The 16,578-nt window shown below is 35.7% G+C and overlaps 1 protein-coding gene across 11 annotated transcripts in view; it reads left to right on the top strand.

Annotated features, from left to right (window-relative positions):
• WDFY3 (WD repeat and FYVE domain containing 3) overlaps window positions 1–16,578 on the top strand; it is a 309,091-nt gene that overhangs the window by 142,094 nt on the left and 150,419 nt on the right. For all 11 annotated transcript variants that reach the window (XM_031664581.1, XM_031664584.1, XM_031664580.1 and 8 more), the window contains 4 exons: window positions 2,775–2,936; window positions 8,484–8,676; window positions 10,879–11,065; window positions 13,298–13,464. In XM_031664581.1, the coding sequence (XP_031520441.1) occupies window positions 2,775–2,936; window positions 8,484–8,676; window positions 10,879–11,065; window positions 13,298–13,464 (709 nt within the window). The remainder of the gene's footprint in view (window positions 1–2,774; window positions 2,937–8,483; window positions 8,677–10,878; window positions 11,066–13,297; window positions 13,465–16,578) is intronic.

The following is a 16,578-nucleotide window of genomic DNA, read 5'->3' as shown; positions in this document are numbered from 1 at the left end:
CTGGAGTGGAGTGCAGTGGCGTGACCTTGGCTCACTGCAACCTCCGCCTCCCAGATTCAAGCAATTCTCTTGCCTCAGCCTCCTGAGTAGCTGAGAATACAGGCGGGTGCCACCACACCCACCTAATTTTTGTATTTTTAGTAGAGATGGGGTTTCACCGTGTTGGCCAGGCTGGTCTCAAACTCCTGACCTCAGGTGATCCGCCTGTCTTGGCCTCCCAAAGTGCTGGGATATTAAATGCGTGAGCCACCGTGCCTGGCCCTCTTTTTTTTTTTTTTTTTTTTTTTAAATCTCAGGGAATTAGTGTAACCAACCTGTCCTGGTGTTCCTGAGATTTTCCAGGTTTTAGGATAGAAAGGTCTGCATCTCAGGATACTGCACAGTCTCAGGCAAATGGAGCAGGTTGGTTATTCTAAGTAATCTTCAAATGGTCCCAGAGTAGACCATTGTTTTCATGTATCTGACTCTACTGGATGAATAACAAAATCTCAATTCTGTTTGCTGTTGATGATAGCTATAAATGTCTGTGTGTTACTATACCAAAATTTGGTTTAGAATAGCACATCTTTATTTGCTATTAAAACTTTATATAATTTAAATATTTACTATTGATGTTTAATATAAGTAATATTAACTTTTAGTACAGTGTTCTACATTTATTCATATTTTCTATGAAAACCTAATCACTTAAAAATTACAAGTTTAGATGCCAAGTTATACTTTAAATCTATCTACAATCAGATGAAAATGAAATGTCATACCACTTTGCTTAGTGGTGAGCTAAAGCTCGTAATAATCTATCTGGAAATAGGTAACATTTGAAAAGCAAATTCAGTGTTATGTTTGGAGCTACCTTTTTTGAGCACCATTTTCTCCTGGTAGCAGCGATATACAGAGATGACCAAAACATAGTCCCGACTCAATGCATAGATGACAGAGATGAAGCAGGAAAAGATAATACCATCATATTTAATAAAGGGGCATATATAGTGCTATTGAAAATAGAAATGTGAGAGTTAAACATTTTGAAGGTGAAGGTAGAAGGGAAGATGAGTTCAGTAAACTTTGAGACATAGCAGATGTTTAAACTGAACATTAAATGTATGGTAACGCAAGTGTTAAGAAATAATAAATTGTAGGTGAATAGAATAAAAGGTTTAGAGTATTTGAGACAAGAAATGGCAGGTTAGGTATGTAGAAAGGGGCCACATCTTCCAGGGATAGTCTTGAAGCTCTCTCTTCTTCATCACCCTGCTACTGCATTAGTTCTGGCCCCATCTCTTCTGTGGTTTGGGGAGTTAGTTTCCTAATTACCCTTTTCTTCTGGCTCTATATTTAATTTATGATCTGTATTACCACCAGTTAATTTTCTGAAATCTAGTTCTTTTACTTTTTGTTTGTAACACTTCACTGGGTCATCACTGCCAACAAAATAAAACGTGAGACTATTTTCATAGGTCATTGAGCATACACACTTTGTAGGCCACTTAGCCAACTCTCTGACCTAAAGCAGGGTATGTAAGTGATGAGCCTCAGTTGCTTCAGTTGTGAAATAAGGATCATTTTACAAATGAAGTGTCTCATGGGGTTGACTTAAGTAGTAGGTAAGATGATGTATGTAAAGTGCTTATTAGCCTTATGCCTCTTACATAGTAAACAGTAATTCAAGGTTAGCCATTATTATTGTGGCTCTTCAGGAGTCAGCATTTTTGGAATCTGTGGTTCTTCAAAAACACTGTACCATATGGCCTAACCACCTCCTATGTATCTTCCAGGTGATCTTTCCCTTTTTTTTAATTCCTTATACTTTTTAATGCCCTTCCTGGCAGTGTTGGTTAATCCCTTTTATATTAGCCTGTATGTACTACCATTGTTAGACTGAAATCTTAAAAGATTAAATCATAATTATTTAGGACTCTAATAATTCCAGTCGACTGTGGTCTTCTGAAGGACAGAGATGCTTCATCTTTGCATGCCCAGCTCCCAGCACACAGCCTAACATTCCCTACACACTCAATAAATGTTTTATGAGAAAGTAAATAAACGAATCAACAGATTATGCAGTCTGTTGATCTCTAGTGCGGTTAAACTTTTTGTTCCAAACTGCACCATGGAAAATTTTGATAAATATATCATACTTAACAATGTTGAAATATGTACTGTAAGAAGGTCTAGAGGAGTTTCTCCTCTGGATATCTTTGAAACTAATGTGGAGATGTATTGGTGTCAGTGATGGCTTTATCACTCGAGTGTCTTTCTAGCCTCAAAAATCTACAATAAGAATAAAGATAAAAATAATAGAAGAGCAACAATGAATATACAATTTAGTGCTTAATGTATCTTTGTGTTTATTATCTTACATAACTCTCATGTTAACCCTGAAGAGGGTGTATCATTCTATCTATTTCTATAAGAAAGGAAAGTGAATCTCAGGAGAATTAAGTAGTTTGCTGAAGTTCATAGTTATTAAGTGTCTGTTTTTCTGAATTGTAAAGCTTATGCTTCCTGAAACATGCTGCTTTTTAATAAATAAATATTACCTTTAATTGCTAATTTACTATATAACAAACTCAATCTCACTATTTGATTAAAGCAAAATTATTCAAATGCAAAGTTGTATATTTCTTCACTTGGAGTCATTTTTAAATTCTTATATGCATTTAAAAAGTTACCTTGATATGTAATTTTCAGGTTAACATTTATGAATTATTTGGCTGTACCAATTATAGTTGTGTCTGTCTATCTATTCACTTATTTATTGGTTTGTTTTCCAGAAAACTGTGGACTGCATGACAACAATGTCAGTGCCTTCCACCCTGGTTAAATGTTTATATCTGTTTTTTGACCTTCCACATGTGCCTGAGGCAGTTGGAGGTGCACAGAATGAGCTACCTCTAGCAGAACGTCGAGGACTACTCCAGAAAGTTTTTGTACAGGTATGAAAGGTGCTATTTGCCTGATGTCCACCCTATTTAAAGGGAAGTGAGTGTACTTCCTAAATAGATGTTCTACATATTCCATTTATTAACTCATATTTCATTTTATTTATGATATTATGACTTTATCTCATATAATTGTCACATTTTTTGAATCTGCAGAAATAATATTGAAATATTCTTTTCAGGAATATTTGAGTGAGGCATTAGCAAGTTTATTTCTCTGAACAGATCCAGCCATTGAGATTACATTTGATATATCGGCATGTATCAAAAATGAACTAAGCAAGGAAAAACTCTTGAAAATGATATAAAGATTTGGATAATATTTCTTATAATGTCTGGAAATTCTGTCTAGTTGCTGTTTATATACAGGAAGTTCCTAGCCTATAAATATTTCACTTGTAAAGACAGTGTACTTTGGTGATGGCTGCCTCCTCCTCTGCCCTACCTGTAAAATTCTTCTTTCCCACTATTAGCACTGTTCTTTTAATAGCATTGTGGGTTAACAAACATGTGATAGACCTTTATTAGCTAGCCCAGGAATATAGTCATCATGTATGATATCCTTTCTTGGGAGAAAATTGTCAAAACAAGCAACCTACAAACATAGAGAATATAATCTGTCCATTGGTCTGATATAGTATTAAAAAAACAACATTTGATGCAAAAAGACAAATACTGCATGATTCCACTCATATGACATATCTAACGTAGTAATACAGGTAGAACAGAAAGTAAAATACTGGTGGCTAGGTACTAAGGGAAAGAAGAAAAGGGAATTATTTTTTGATAGGAATAGAGTTTCAGTTTTGCAAGATGAAGAAGTTCTGTTGCACAACAGTGTACATATAGTTAATACTACTGTACCAGTACCACACACTTAAAACAGTTAAGATGGTAAATTTTACATGTTTTTAACCCAATCAACAGTTAAAAACAACAACATGTTTAGATCTAGTTCTCTAAAGCTAAGTCATCTAAGATGCAGATTTCGCACCTGTAAAATGAAAATGATATCTACCTAAAAGGTTTTTTGCGGCTTAAATGACATAATATGTAAAGGTACAGTTTTCAGCTTAGCACATAGTAGATAGGAAGAAGTAACTGTGATTACTGCTGCTGCCACCATCATCACCATTAAGAGTAGGAAGGGAATGAAGAGAACAGTGGATTGGGGTATAAAAGATAGAGCTATGTAGAATAATGGTTGCAGGCTTACCTCATGTCACTGGGGTCTTTACTGTAAGGATGACTGTTTTGTAGAGCTGCTAGTGATGAAAGGACAGGGGAGAGTGAGACCAAGACAGTTTTAGAAAGTGAAAGAATAGGATTATCAAGTAAAATACTAAATCAATGTATTTATTGAACACTTGATCTGTTACTTTTGTGCTTGTGGTTAATATTTCTCATCTCACATCTCAATTTGCAAGATAACCCCACGACTTCAAAGCTTTTGTTTTCCCCCAAAATGATTACATAAGCAAATGGCAGAAATAGGCTTAGAACTCAGATCTATCTGACTCCTGAATTAGATTGGCTGAGAAAAGCAATGGGAATAAATGAAGGAGTAAATCGCATAGGAATTATAGCTGCTTGAAGATATTGCCGATGAATGTAGTGGGTTGATTTTTGCTAATTAGAATAGCGGTCTCATTTCAGTAAACCCTTTTTAAAGAACTAATGCCTTAGGTAATAAATGGAATCTCCATTTGATACTTTTAATACCTAAGTAAGCATAGCAAAGTTTTTTTAAAAAATTATTTCTACTTGAAAACCAGGTGCTGACTTTCAGTCATGTGGGAGTCACTTTAGCATACTGAAGTCATTGAATATTAAGGCCAAAAGGGACTCAAAAGATCATTTAAATCAAACTCCTCATTTACAGTTGTGGAAACTAATATTCCGGTTTATGATCCACAGAAGATGAGTGACAGTAATAAAAACCTAGCTCTACCAACTCCTAGTTCACTGCTCCTTTTAGTGTATCACTTCCTTTGTTTTAGTTCCTCATCACAGGCTAATGTTTTCATCATTGTGTCTAGGAAACCAATTGAGACAAGCTTATTAAATGTTTTGAAATAGATGAAATCCCTACGTTTGTATTATGTGACATATGGTTTCCTGGGACTTTAGCATTTGGTAATGCTTCATGCAGGCATTCAGTTTTTTGTTGTTGTTGTTGATGTGGCCAATTATTGGTCTGCCACACTTGATTGGACTTTTGTAACAGAGTTCTTACAAATATAAGTGGTTAGTGTAGAGGCAGAAGAGGAATGAGAAAATTTTTTTGGAGACAATCTCGCTCTGTCTCCCAGGCTGGGTTGAGGTGGTACGATCTTGGCTCACTGCAACCTCCGCCTCTTTGATTCGAGCGATTTTCGTGCCTTAACCACCCAAGTAGCTGGGATTACAAGCTGTGCCACCAAGCCTGGCTAGTTTTTTTGTTGTTGTTGTTTTTAGTAGAGATGAGGTTGCACCATGTTGGCAGGGTTGGTCTCGAACTCCTGGGCTCAAGTGATCCTCCCGCCTCAGCCTCCCAAAGTGCTGAGATTACAGGCATAAGCCACCATGCCCAGCCAGGAATGATAAATTGACTTTACAGTTTTCTGTTCTGTAAAATGAAAGGATCATTCTAGATTATTAATAAGAGTCCTACCTATAAAGATGAACCAATTATCTTAGAAGTCAACAAATTCAAGAAATCCTTGCATCCAGCTTGAGAACAGTGATTTGATTTGTAAAAAAGTATTTTATTATTTGTGGGTTTGTTTTCTATGTACCTAATTGGAAAACTGGCATTTGTCTCCCTAATCATATAAGGCAGTGTCAGAACCAACAACAACTATAATCAGTAATACACCCCTCTGAGAATATACTTTTTTGTTGCATTTAACTGTCTGTATTCACATATGATAAAAGATGATGACATATTACACATATTAATGGACATTTGGTATCCAGCAGTTTCTCCAGGCATTTGGTGGGAAGGGTACCATATTTACTGGTTTTATAAATATTTTATTGTTTTTATGAATTATTAAACCTTTTTCCCTTTCTGATACTTGGCAGCTATGAATTAGAAAGCTTTTATATCTAAGCAAGTTTTTGCATTTGAAGGAAATAGGAAAAGGAAGGCCTAGTTTTCTCAGATAAAATATGATATTTCAAATACCTCTCTCTATTGAGCTTTTCTTTTCTTTTCTTTTCTTTTCTTTTCTTTTCTTTTCTTTTCTTCTTTTTTGAGACAAGGTCTCACTCTGTCATCTAGACTGAAGTGCAGTGGCACGATCATAGCTCACTGCAGCCTCGACCTCCTGGGCTCAGGCGATCCTCTCACTTCAGCCTCCTGAGTAACTAGCCACCATGCCTAGCTAATTTTTTGTAGAGATGGAGTTTTACCATGTTGCCCAGACTGGTCTCAAACTCCTGGACTCAAGCAATCTGCCCACCTTGGGCCTCCCAAAGTGCTAGGATTACAGACGTGAGCCACCACACCTGGCTGCTATTTTCCACTGATGCTGAATTATCAAAATTTCATGAAGCGCTCTTTTTCAAGATAATAAAATGATGTCATAAATTATAGTAATTTCATTCATATTGTATATTTCGAAAAATATTTAGATGAGAAAATTTAGCAAAGAGAGAAGTTAACTTTTCCTAACCTGAACTGGTATTAGAAGGAAGAGCCCATTGAGGGCAGAAACGAATTCCCAAGTTGCAGGCTCTTAATGCTGTGTGCCCTTGTGTAGTGTGTATTCTGCAAATCACAGTTAAAGAATACGTTCTCATTCCAGTACTTAAGAAGTCTTGAGTCTTCTTTGAAAGCCAGACTTTAGGTTTTTGGCAACTAGATTTAAAATACTTTGAAATGAATATTGTTTATATTATTCTAATATCCCCTGTTACTTGTATAGAAAATTGAAACAATTTCAAAATATCTTTGCTTTTAAAGATCTATTTTTACTTCCTTTTTTTTACTAAAACTGTCCCTTTTAGAGAAGAAAATTACATTTCGCCTGTGGCAAACTAAAAATTAAAGAACTAAGTTAGAAAAATAAAATGTTGACTTGGAAAGGCAATACTGTTTTATCTTGTTTCAAGCCAAGGTATGCAAAAATATTAGGGTGAAGAGAGGATAGTAAATTTTTTTTTTCAAAATAAGCTGATATAAGTAGGACTAGTTTACTGTCATAACATAATCAGCCATTTACTTACTTACATACAGTCTTACGGTTTTTTAACTTTCATTATTAATTTTAATTGACAGTGCACATATTTATAGGTCATAGTGTAATAATTTTTTTTTTTTTTTTTTTTGAGATGGAGTCTCGCTCTGTCGCCCAGGCTGGAGTGCAGTGGCTGGATCTCGGCTCACTGCAAGCTCCGCCTCCCAGGTTCACGCCATTCTCCTGCCTCAGCCTCCCGAGTAGCTGGGATTACAGACGCCCGCCACCTCGCCCGGCTAGTTTTTTGTATTTTTTAGTAGAGACGGGGTTTCACTGTGTTAGCCAGTATGGTCTCGATCTCCTGAACTCGTGATCCACCCGTCTCGGCCTCCAAAGTGCTAGTGTAATAATTTTTATGTATACAATGTGTAATGATCAAATCAAGGGTAACTAGTGTATATATATCCATCACCTCAAACATTTATTACTTCTTTGCATTGGGAACATTCAAAATTCATTCTTCTGGCTATTTAAAAATATACAATAAATTGTTTTTTAAATAATATTCACCCTATAGTGCTATAGAACATTAGAACTTAATCCTAACTGTACTTCAGTATCCCTTAACCAGCCTTTAGTTTGCCCCACTCGCTTTCCCTTATCCACCCTTTGTAACCAAAATTCTACTCTTTACTTTTCTGAGATCAACTTTTTAAGCTACTACACGTGAATGAAAGCATTCAATATTCATCTTTCTGTGCCTGGATTATTTTCCTTAACATATTATCCACATTGCCTTGAATGACAAAATTTCATTCTTTTTTATGGCTGAATAGTTTTAGATTGTATATATATATTCCATATTTTCTTTATCCATTCATCTGTTGGATACTTAGGTTGATTCTAAATTTTGGCTATTGGGAATAGTGCTACAGTAAATGTGGATGTACAGCTGTCTCTTTGACATACCGATTTCATTTCCTTTGGATATATACCCCCAGTAGTGGGATTGCTAGATCATATGGTAGTTCTATTTTTACTTTTCTGAGGATCCTCCATACTGTTTTTCATAATGGCTGTACTAATTTATATTCTCACTAACAGTATATAGGAGTTCCCCTTTCTCTACATCCTAACCAGCATCTGTTCATTTTTATCTTTGATAATAGCCATTCTAACTGGCTTGAGGTGATACCTTATTGTGGTTTTAATTTTCATTTCCCTGATGATTAGTGATGTTGAGCATTTTTTCATATACCTGTTGGCCATTTCTATGTCTTCTTTTGAGAGAAGTCCATTCAGCTCATTTGCCCATTTTTAAATCAGATTATTTGATTTTTGCTTATACACTCTTGTTTTGTTTTGTTTTATTTTTTAGATCTTAGTGAAACTGTGCAGTTTTGTTTCCCCTGCGGAGGAGCTGGCTCAGAAAGATGACCTCCAGCTTCTATTCAGTGCAATAACCTCTTGGTGCCCTCCCTATAACCTGCCTTGGAGAAAGAGTGCTGGAGAAGTCCTCATGACCATATCTCGTCATGGTCTTAGTGTCAATGTAGTGAAGTATATTCATGGTGAATATCTCTTTATATATTTCAGTGTTCTAAATTTCTTCCACTTTTCTTCATTTAATAATAGATGTATTTTTATCTTTCAGTATTCTATACCTTGTTCTTTAAAATAAAAAATAAATTTGCCAAGATAAAAGAAAATTTTTTTTCATCTATGGGGGCATTTCAAATGTAAAACATTCTCCTCGTAAGTCCTGAACAACAGATATTTCTTTTTTTGTTTTTTTTTGTTTTTTTTTTTTTTTTGAGATGGAGTCTCTCTCTGTTGCCCAGGCTGGAATGCAGTAGTGCAATCTCGGCTCACTGCAGCCTCTACCTCCTGGGTTCAAGCAATTCTCTGCCCTAGCCTCCCGAGTAGCTGGGATTACGGGTGCACACCACCATACCCGGCTGATTTTTGTATTTTTAATAGAGACAGGGTTTCACCATCTTGGCCAGGCTGGTCTTGAACTCCTGACCTAATGATCTACCCTCCTCGGCTTCCCAAAGTGCTGGGATTACAGGTGTCAGCCGTTACACCTGGCCAACAATGGATATTTCTAAAAGTTAAAAAAAATTTCGTTGTTGTGTAAATTCAGTCATAATGTAATGAAAGTTCTATGTCACAGCCTATTCTCTCTTCTTTTACTGAATAAAAAAGAAGTTTTTTTGATATCCTATAACCAGTCTTTCTGAAGATATTGCGTAAGTTGCTAGGTAATAATCTGTCTTATGCAGCATAGATGGAATTAGGTGGATTCTTTATCAGCAATAAGAAGACACTGTCGGTTTAAAGTATATGTAATATTCAACTGTCTTTTAAAATGTCTGTATAGGAGACAATTGCCTTAGCATCTCAAGCAATCTGCTTATTTGGTATATACACAGATGCTCCTTGATTTACGATGGGGTTATGTCCCAATAAACCCATCATAATTTGAAAATAATGTAAGTCAAAAACACATTTAATATACTTAACCTACCAAACATCATAACAGCCTAGCCTACCCTGAAAGTAACTAGAACACTTACGTTAGCCTATAGTTGAGTAAGATCATCTAACACAAAATCAACTTTATAATAAAGTATTAAATATCTCATGTAATTTACTGAATACTATTCTGAAGTGGAAAACAATGCTTATATGGGTACATAAAGTACAGTTTCTACTGAATACATGTTACTTTCACACCATCATAAAGTAGAAAAATCTTAAATCATCAAGTTGAGAACTACCTGATATTATTGTCCTGAAACTCTTTCAAAATAATACACCAATTTGTTCACTTACATTTACTAAATGATATATCTGAAAGCTAGTACCTAATACATGAGTCAGTTATTAAATGCGTATTTCCTCCCATTCCTCTGTTAAATCTTAGCTTTTGTTATGTAACAGTTTCTTTATACAAATACATATTACCAAAGATAAGAAAGTGAAAATCTTCCTTGAAATGCTACAAATCCTGAGTCAGGCATAAGATATAACTGTGTTTTAAACTAGTAATATACAAATAAAATTTTAAAACTTTTATTTCCTAAAGTATTTCTGTATCTCATTTGTCTATAGTCTCTCTAATTTATTTTTTTGTTTTATTTTATTTTATTTTTTTGAGACAGTCTTGCCCTGTCACGCAGGCTGGAGTGCAGTGCAGTGGCGTGATCTCGACTCACTGCAATCTCTGCCTCCCAGGTTCAAGTGATTCTCCTACCTCAGCCTCCCGAGTAGCTGGGACTACAGGCGCGTGCAACCACACCCAGCTAATTTTTGTATTTTTAGTAGAGACGAGGTTTCACCATGTTAGCCAGGCTATATATTCTCCCTAACTTAAAGTTTTAACTAATTACTAGATTTTTGTTCTTAAACTTAGAAGATAGTTTTTGCTTTTTTCATCTTGTTACTATATCAATATAAAATATCAAAAATATGATTTGGCAGTGGCCATTTGTTTAATAAAACAGCAAAATATGTGAAAAAATTACATGTGCATACATGTCAAGTATTTTTCAACACGTTTCTGTATTATCCTTTGTTTACTACCTAGAGGCAGTGCTTTCCCAGTGCATATGACTCTTATTTGACTTTTAGAATGTGTTACATTTATCTCATGGTATTTTACAGATATGTTAAAATTTAATGTTTCATTAAACAACAGTTAACAATTAAAAAATTTTTAAGCAATTGTCAGGAATAATGCATATTTATTTAATTATCTATTCTTACAGAGAAAGAGTGTTTATCTACATGTGTTCAGAATATGCAGCAATCAGATGACCTGTCTCCCCTAGAAATTGTTGAAATGTTTGCTGGGCTTTCTTGTTTCCTCAAAGATTCCAGTGATGTTTCCCAAACACTTCTGGATGATTTTCGGATATGGCAAGGATATAATTTTCTTTGTGATCTCTTGCTTAGGTAAGACTGCACAATTTAAGAATATATTTTAAATGTCTACTCAGTCTTTTTTATCAAAGAAAACAATGTGATTTGGTGTTATAGGAAAAGCAGGTTAATGAAACACTTATTTAATGTATACCTGGCTTTACTCCCTACTTTTCCTGGTGTGATCACAGCTCACTGTAGCTTCGTATTCCTGGGCTCAAATGGTCCTCCCACGTCATCCTCCCAAGTAGCTAGGACTACAGGCATGTACCACCACACCCCCGCTAATTTTTAAACATTTTTTATAGAGACAGGATCTTGCTATGTTGCCCAGGCTGATCTCAAACTCTTGGCCTCAAGCGATCCTTCGGCCTCCCAAAGTTCTGAGATTACAGTCATGAGCCACCACACCTGGCCTACTCCCTTCTTTTTATTCCTGTTCTGCCAACAGAGTGGAAATGTGAATTTAGAGTTAAATTGCCAAATGCAGGCCACAAATGTGGTGAAGTCAGAGGTTAGATATGAAGCATAAATCTGCTCTTTAGTAGCTGAAGGAGAAGAATTTAGATGAATTATTATCTTCTTTTTTTTTTTTTTTTTTTTTTTGAGACGGAGTCTCGCGCTGTGTCACCCAGGCTGGAGTGCAGTGGCGCAATCTCGGCTCACTGCAAGCTCCGCCTCCCAGGTTCAGGCCATTCTCCTGCCTCAGCCTCCGAGTAGCTGGGACTACAGGCGCCCGCCACCACGCCCGGCTAGTTTTTTGTATTTTTAGTAGAGACGGGGTTTCACCATGTTAGCCAGGATGGTTCTCGATCTCCTAGTACCTCGTGAGTCTTTTTATTAATGTACTTAATAACAAGAATAATTATGTAGATGAAATGAAACCTTACGATTGTGTATATGAAAAAAATTAATAATTTCAAAATGTGTTACCCCCTTTTCCATTGCAAATGATTCATGCACATACTTAGAAAGTGGCTGGTTACAGATTTTCTTAAGAAGAAGATACTCATAATTTTTCAGCAGCTATTCCTGGGCCATTAATTATTTTTAAATCATTTGATCTATTATAAGACACCACTGTTTTGTAAACTTACTTGTCTCTCTCCTTCCCTTCCTTCCTCCCTTCCTTCCTCCCTTCCTCCCTCCCTCCCTCCCTCTAGGGTCTCATTATGTTCCGAGGCTGGAGTGCAGTGGCATAATCATAGCTCACTATAATTTTGAACACAAGAGATCCTCCTATCTCAGTTTCCTAAGTAGCTACACCCAGCTATATTTTGTTTTATTTATTTTATTTTTTTTGTAGAGCCTATGTTGCCCAGGCTGCTACCAAACTCCTAGCCTCAAGCAGTCCTCCTGCCTTAGCCTCCCAAAGCACCAGGATTATAGGTGTAAGCCACCATGCCTGGCCAGAACTTGTTATTTGTAACATCAATTTAACCTAGTTGCTGCTAGTTGATATTAGATAACCCCTAAGAATATCATTTTCCATATATATGCAAAGTTATAAATACATATGGAAGTTGATTAAATAACCACTTCACATTGCTAGAGGGTATTAATTGATTCATCCTTTGAAAGTGTAGGTTGGCAAAATATTAAGAGCCTTAAAAATGTTGGTAATCTGATACAATAATTTCATTTGTTTATTGATCCTAAAGATATAATCCAAAATGTAGACAAGATTTTATTTATTAGTGCTTTTGTATTCTGCTGGCTGTTGGACCTCTCCCTCCCCAAATGTGTGGTTGGCTCTGTATGGCCCCTGAAAGCTTACCTGTGAAAACTTACACTAACATGTGGAAGTACACATATAGCACTAGTAAAGGAAAAAAATAGGGTACAATGTTCTGTATATAGTCTGAGAATAAATACTGTAAAAACTAAACTTTTCATATTAAAAAGATAAGCTTAAGAAATATATAAGAATGTTAATTGTGTTTGTGAGGCTAATCGTACTTTTTCTTCTTTCCTACTTTTTGGCATTCTCCAAGTTTATTTTAATGAGAATAATTACTTCTTTTAAGGGGAAATACCCAATAAATCTATTTTTTTTAAAAAAAGATATTTGTTGCAACCCATTTTCTGTTCTCAGTAAAACCATTGTTAAAAGATAATTCCCTAATGACCCCAGTGTTCTTTCGGTACTTCTCAGAGTACTTTTATACATTTATTTACTGCATATAAAATTGAAAAATACTTTCTGTGTTAAATCTGAGAACACAACCAAAGAGAAAAAATACTTTCTAAATCATACCTTTCTAGATTGGAGCAAGCAAAAGAGGCAGAATCCAAAGATGCCTTGAAAGATCTGGTTAATCTGATAACTTCCCTAACAACATATGGTGTCAATGAACTAAAACCAGCTGGTATTACCACAGGGGCACCGTTTTTATTGCCTGGATTTGCAGTACCTCAGCCTGCAGGCAAAGGTGAGTCTTGTTTTTTCCCTTCTGTGCTACTGAGAAAAATAGAGAAAGAATTAATTTGTCGTATTTTGGTATATTACTTTTTGTTTATGTTATATATATAAAAGTAATATGTTGTTTCCCTTAAAGCTTGTTTTTTTTTTTAATAGTTTAAGTCTAAGTATTTCTTAAGTAATAATCTTTAATCTAGCAGATCAAATACCTGAAAATAATATTGTAAAAATGTCATAAAATCAAACAAGGAGATTTATATTACAGTGTTTCTTTTTTAACATTCAAACAATTTAATCAAAACATGCTTCTTTTGAATGCTGGCACTTCATGCATTTCTACTTTATGTGAATAGAACTCAATTTTCAGTCTAAGCTCTGTAGCTATTAAGATATACAATCATCCCTCAGTATCTGGGGGATTGGTTCCAGGACCCCTCACAGATACCAAAATCCATAGACACTCAAGTCCCTGATTTAAAATGGTATAGTATTTGCATATAACCTACATGTGTCTTCCCATATACTTCAAATAAATAATCTCTAGATTACTTACAATACCAAATACAATGTAAATGCTATGTTCTTATTTTACTGTATTGTTTAGGAAATAATGACAAGGAAAAAGGTCTGTACATGTTCAGTACCGATGCAACCACACCTTTTTTTTCTTTAATATTTTTCATCTGTGATTGATTGAATCCACACATGCAGAACCCATGGATACAGGGGCTGACTATGGACAGCATGAAGTATAACTGCTTATATTTTATTTAAAACTAAGCAAAATCTAAGTACAGAGGTTACATTATTTCATTCAGGTCAGAGGATAAATTTTTGTAGTCTAGATTTCCAGACATTTGGATCTTAATAATATTTAATTACATAATTATGCTAGCTAGTTTTATTATGTATTTTATTTTTCAAAAAATACACAGTAATTATTTCAAAGTAACCTGAGCCTGGAGGCCTCTAATAGTTTTTAGTCACATGACTGTCACTTACTGAGTATTCAGTAGGATCTTGATATTTCCATATAAAATTTAGCCAGCCAAAAAATACCAACATGTCTGGTTATTTAAATTTATAATACATATCTATATATGTTATGACATAGAAATCAACAGTCTTTAAATAAATGAAAAGAGATGGCATCATCAAACAGTGTGATATGATGTACCCTCAGTACATAAGTTGTTTAGAACCTTTTAAATGAGTCTCTGCAATAAGTAGGGAGAAATCTACGTTTCCCTAAGTGATTTAAGGTTTCATTTTATTTACTATTAAGAAAAAAATAGTGTGGCAATTCACTCCTGTAATCCCAGCTACACAGGAGGATCTTTTGAGCCTGGTAGTTCAAAGCTGCAGTGAGCGATCATCACACCACTGCACTCCGGCCTGGGTGACAGAGCAAGACCCTCTTTCTCTTAAAAGCAAAAGACCTCTTCAATGAGAACTACAAACCACTGCTCAGCAAAATAAACGAGGACACAAACAAATGGAAGAACATTCCAAGCTCATGGCTAGGAAGAATCAATATAGTGAAAATGGCCATACTGCCCAAGGTAATTTATAGATTCAATGCCATCCCCATCAAGCTACCAAAGAGTTTCTTCACAGAATTGGAAAAAACTGCTTTTAAGTTCATATGGAGCCAAAAAGAGCCCGCATTGCCAAGACAATCCTAAGCCAAAAGAACAAAGCTGGAGGCATCACGCTACCTGACTTCAAACTGTACTACAAGGCTACAGTAACCAAAACAGCATGGTACTGTTACCAAAACAGAGATATAGACCAATGGAACAGAACAGAGTCCTCAGAAATAATACCACACATCTACAGCCATCTGATCTTTGACAAACCTGAGAGAAACAAGAAATGGGGAAAGGATTCCCTATTTAATAAATGGTGCCTGGAAAACTGGCTAGCCATATGTAGAAAGCTGAAACTGGATCCTTTCCTTACACCTTACACAGAAATTAATTCAAGGTAGATTAGAGTCTTAAATGTTAGACCTAAAACCATACAAACCCTAGAAGAAAACCTAGGCAATACCATTCAGGACATAGGCATGGGCAAGGACTTCATGACTAAAACACCAAAAGCAATGGCAACAAAAGCCAAAATTGACAAATGGGATCTAATTAAACTAAAGAGCTTCTGCACAACAAAAGAAACTACCATCAGAGTGAACAGGCAACCTACATAATGAGAAAAAATGTTTGCAATCTACTCATCTGACAAAGGGCTAATATCCAAAATCTGCAGAGAACTCAAACTTATAAGAAAAAAACAACCCCATCAAAAAGTGGGTGAAGGATATGAACAGACATTTCTCAAAAGAAGACATTTATGCAGCCAACAGACAACATGAAAAAATGCTCTTCTTCACTGGCCATCAGAGACATGCAAATCAAAACTACAATGAGATACCATCTCACACCAGTTAGAATGAAAATCAATAAAAAGTCGGGAAACAACAGGTGCTGGAGAGGATGTGGAGAAATAGGAACACTTTTACACTGTTGGTGGGACTATAAACTAGTTCAGCCATTGTGGAAGACAATGTGGTGATTCCTCACAGATCTAGAACTAGAAATACCATTTGACCCAGCCATCCCATTACTGGGTATGTACCCAGAGGATTATAAATCATGCTGCTCTAAAGACACATGCACACATATGTTTATTGATCAGCACTATTCACAATAGCAAAGATTTGGAACCAACCCAAATGTCCATCAATGTTAGACTGGATTAAGAAAATGTGGCACATATACACCATGGAATACTATGCAGCCATAAAAAAGGATGAGTTCATGTCCTTTGTAGGGACATGGATGAAGCTGGAAACCATCGTTCTGAGCAAAGTATCACAAGGACAGAAAACCAAACACTGCATGTTCTCACTCATAGGTGGGAATTGAACAGTGAGAACACTTGGACACAGGAAGGGGAACATCACACACCAGGGCCTGTCGTGGGGTGGGGGTAGGAGGAAAGGATAGCATTAGGAGATATACCTAATGCAAATGACAACTTAATGGGTGCAGCACACCAACATGGCACATGTATACATATGTAACAAACCTGCACGTTGTGCACATGTACCCTAGAACTTAAAATA

Source organism: Papio anubis, chromosome 3, assembly GCF_008728515.1.
Source record: "Papio anubis isolate 15944 chromosome 3, Panubis1.0, whole genome shotgun sequence".
NCBI lineage: Eukaryota > Metazoa > Chordata > Mammalia > Primates > Cercopithecidae > Papio > Papio anubis.
The sequence above is the reverse complement of the archived record's forward strand: the minus strand, read 5'-3'. Positions and strand labels throughout refer to the sequence as shown.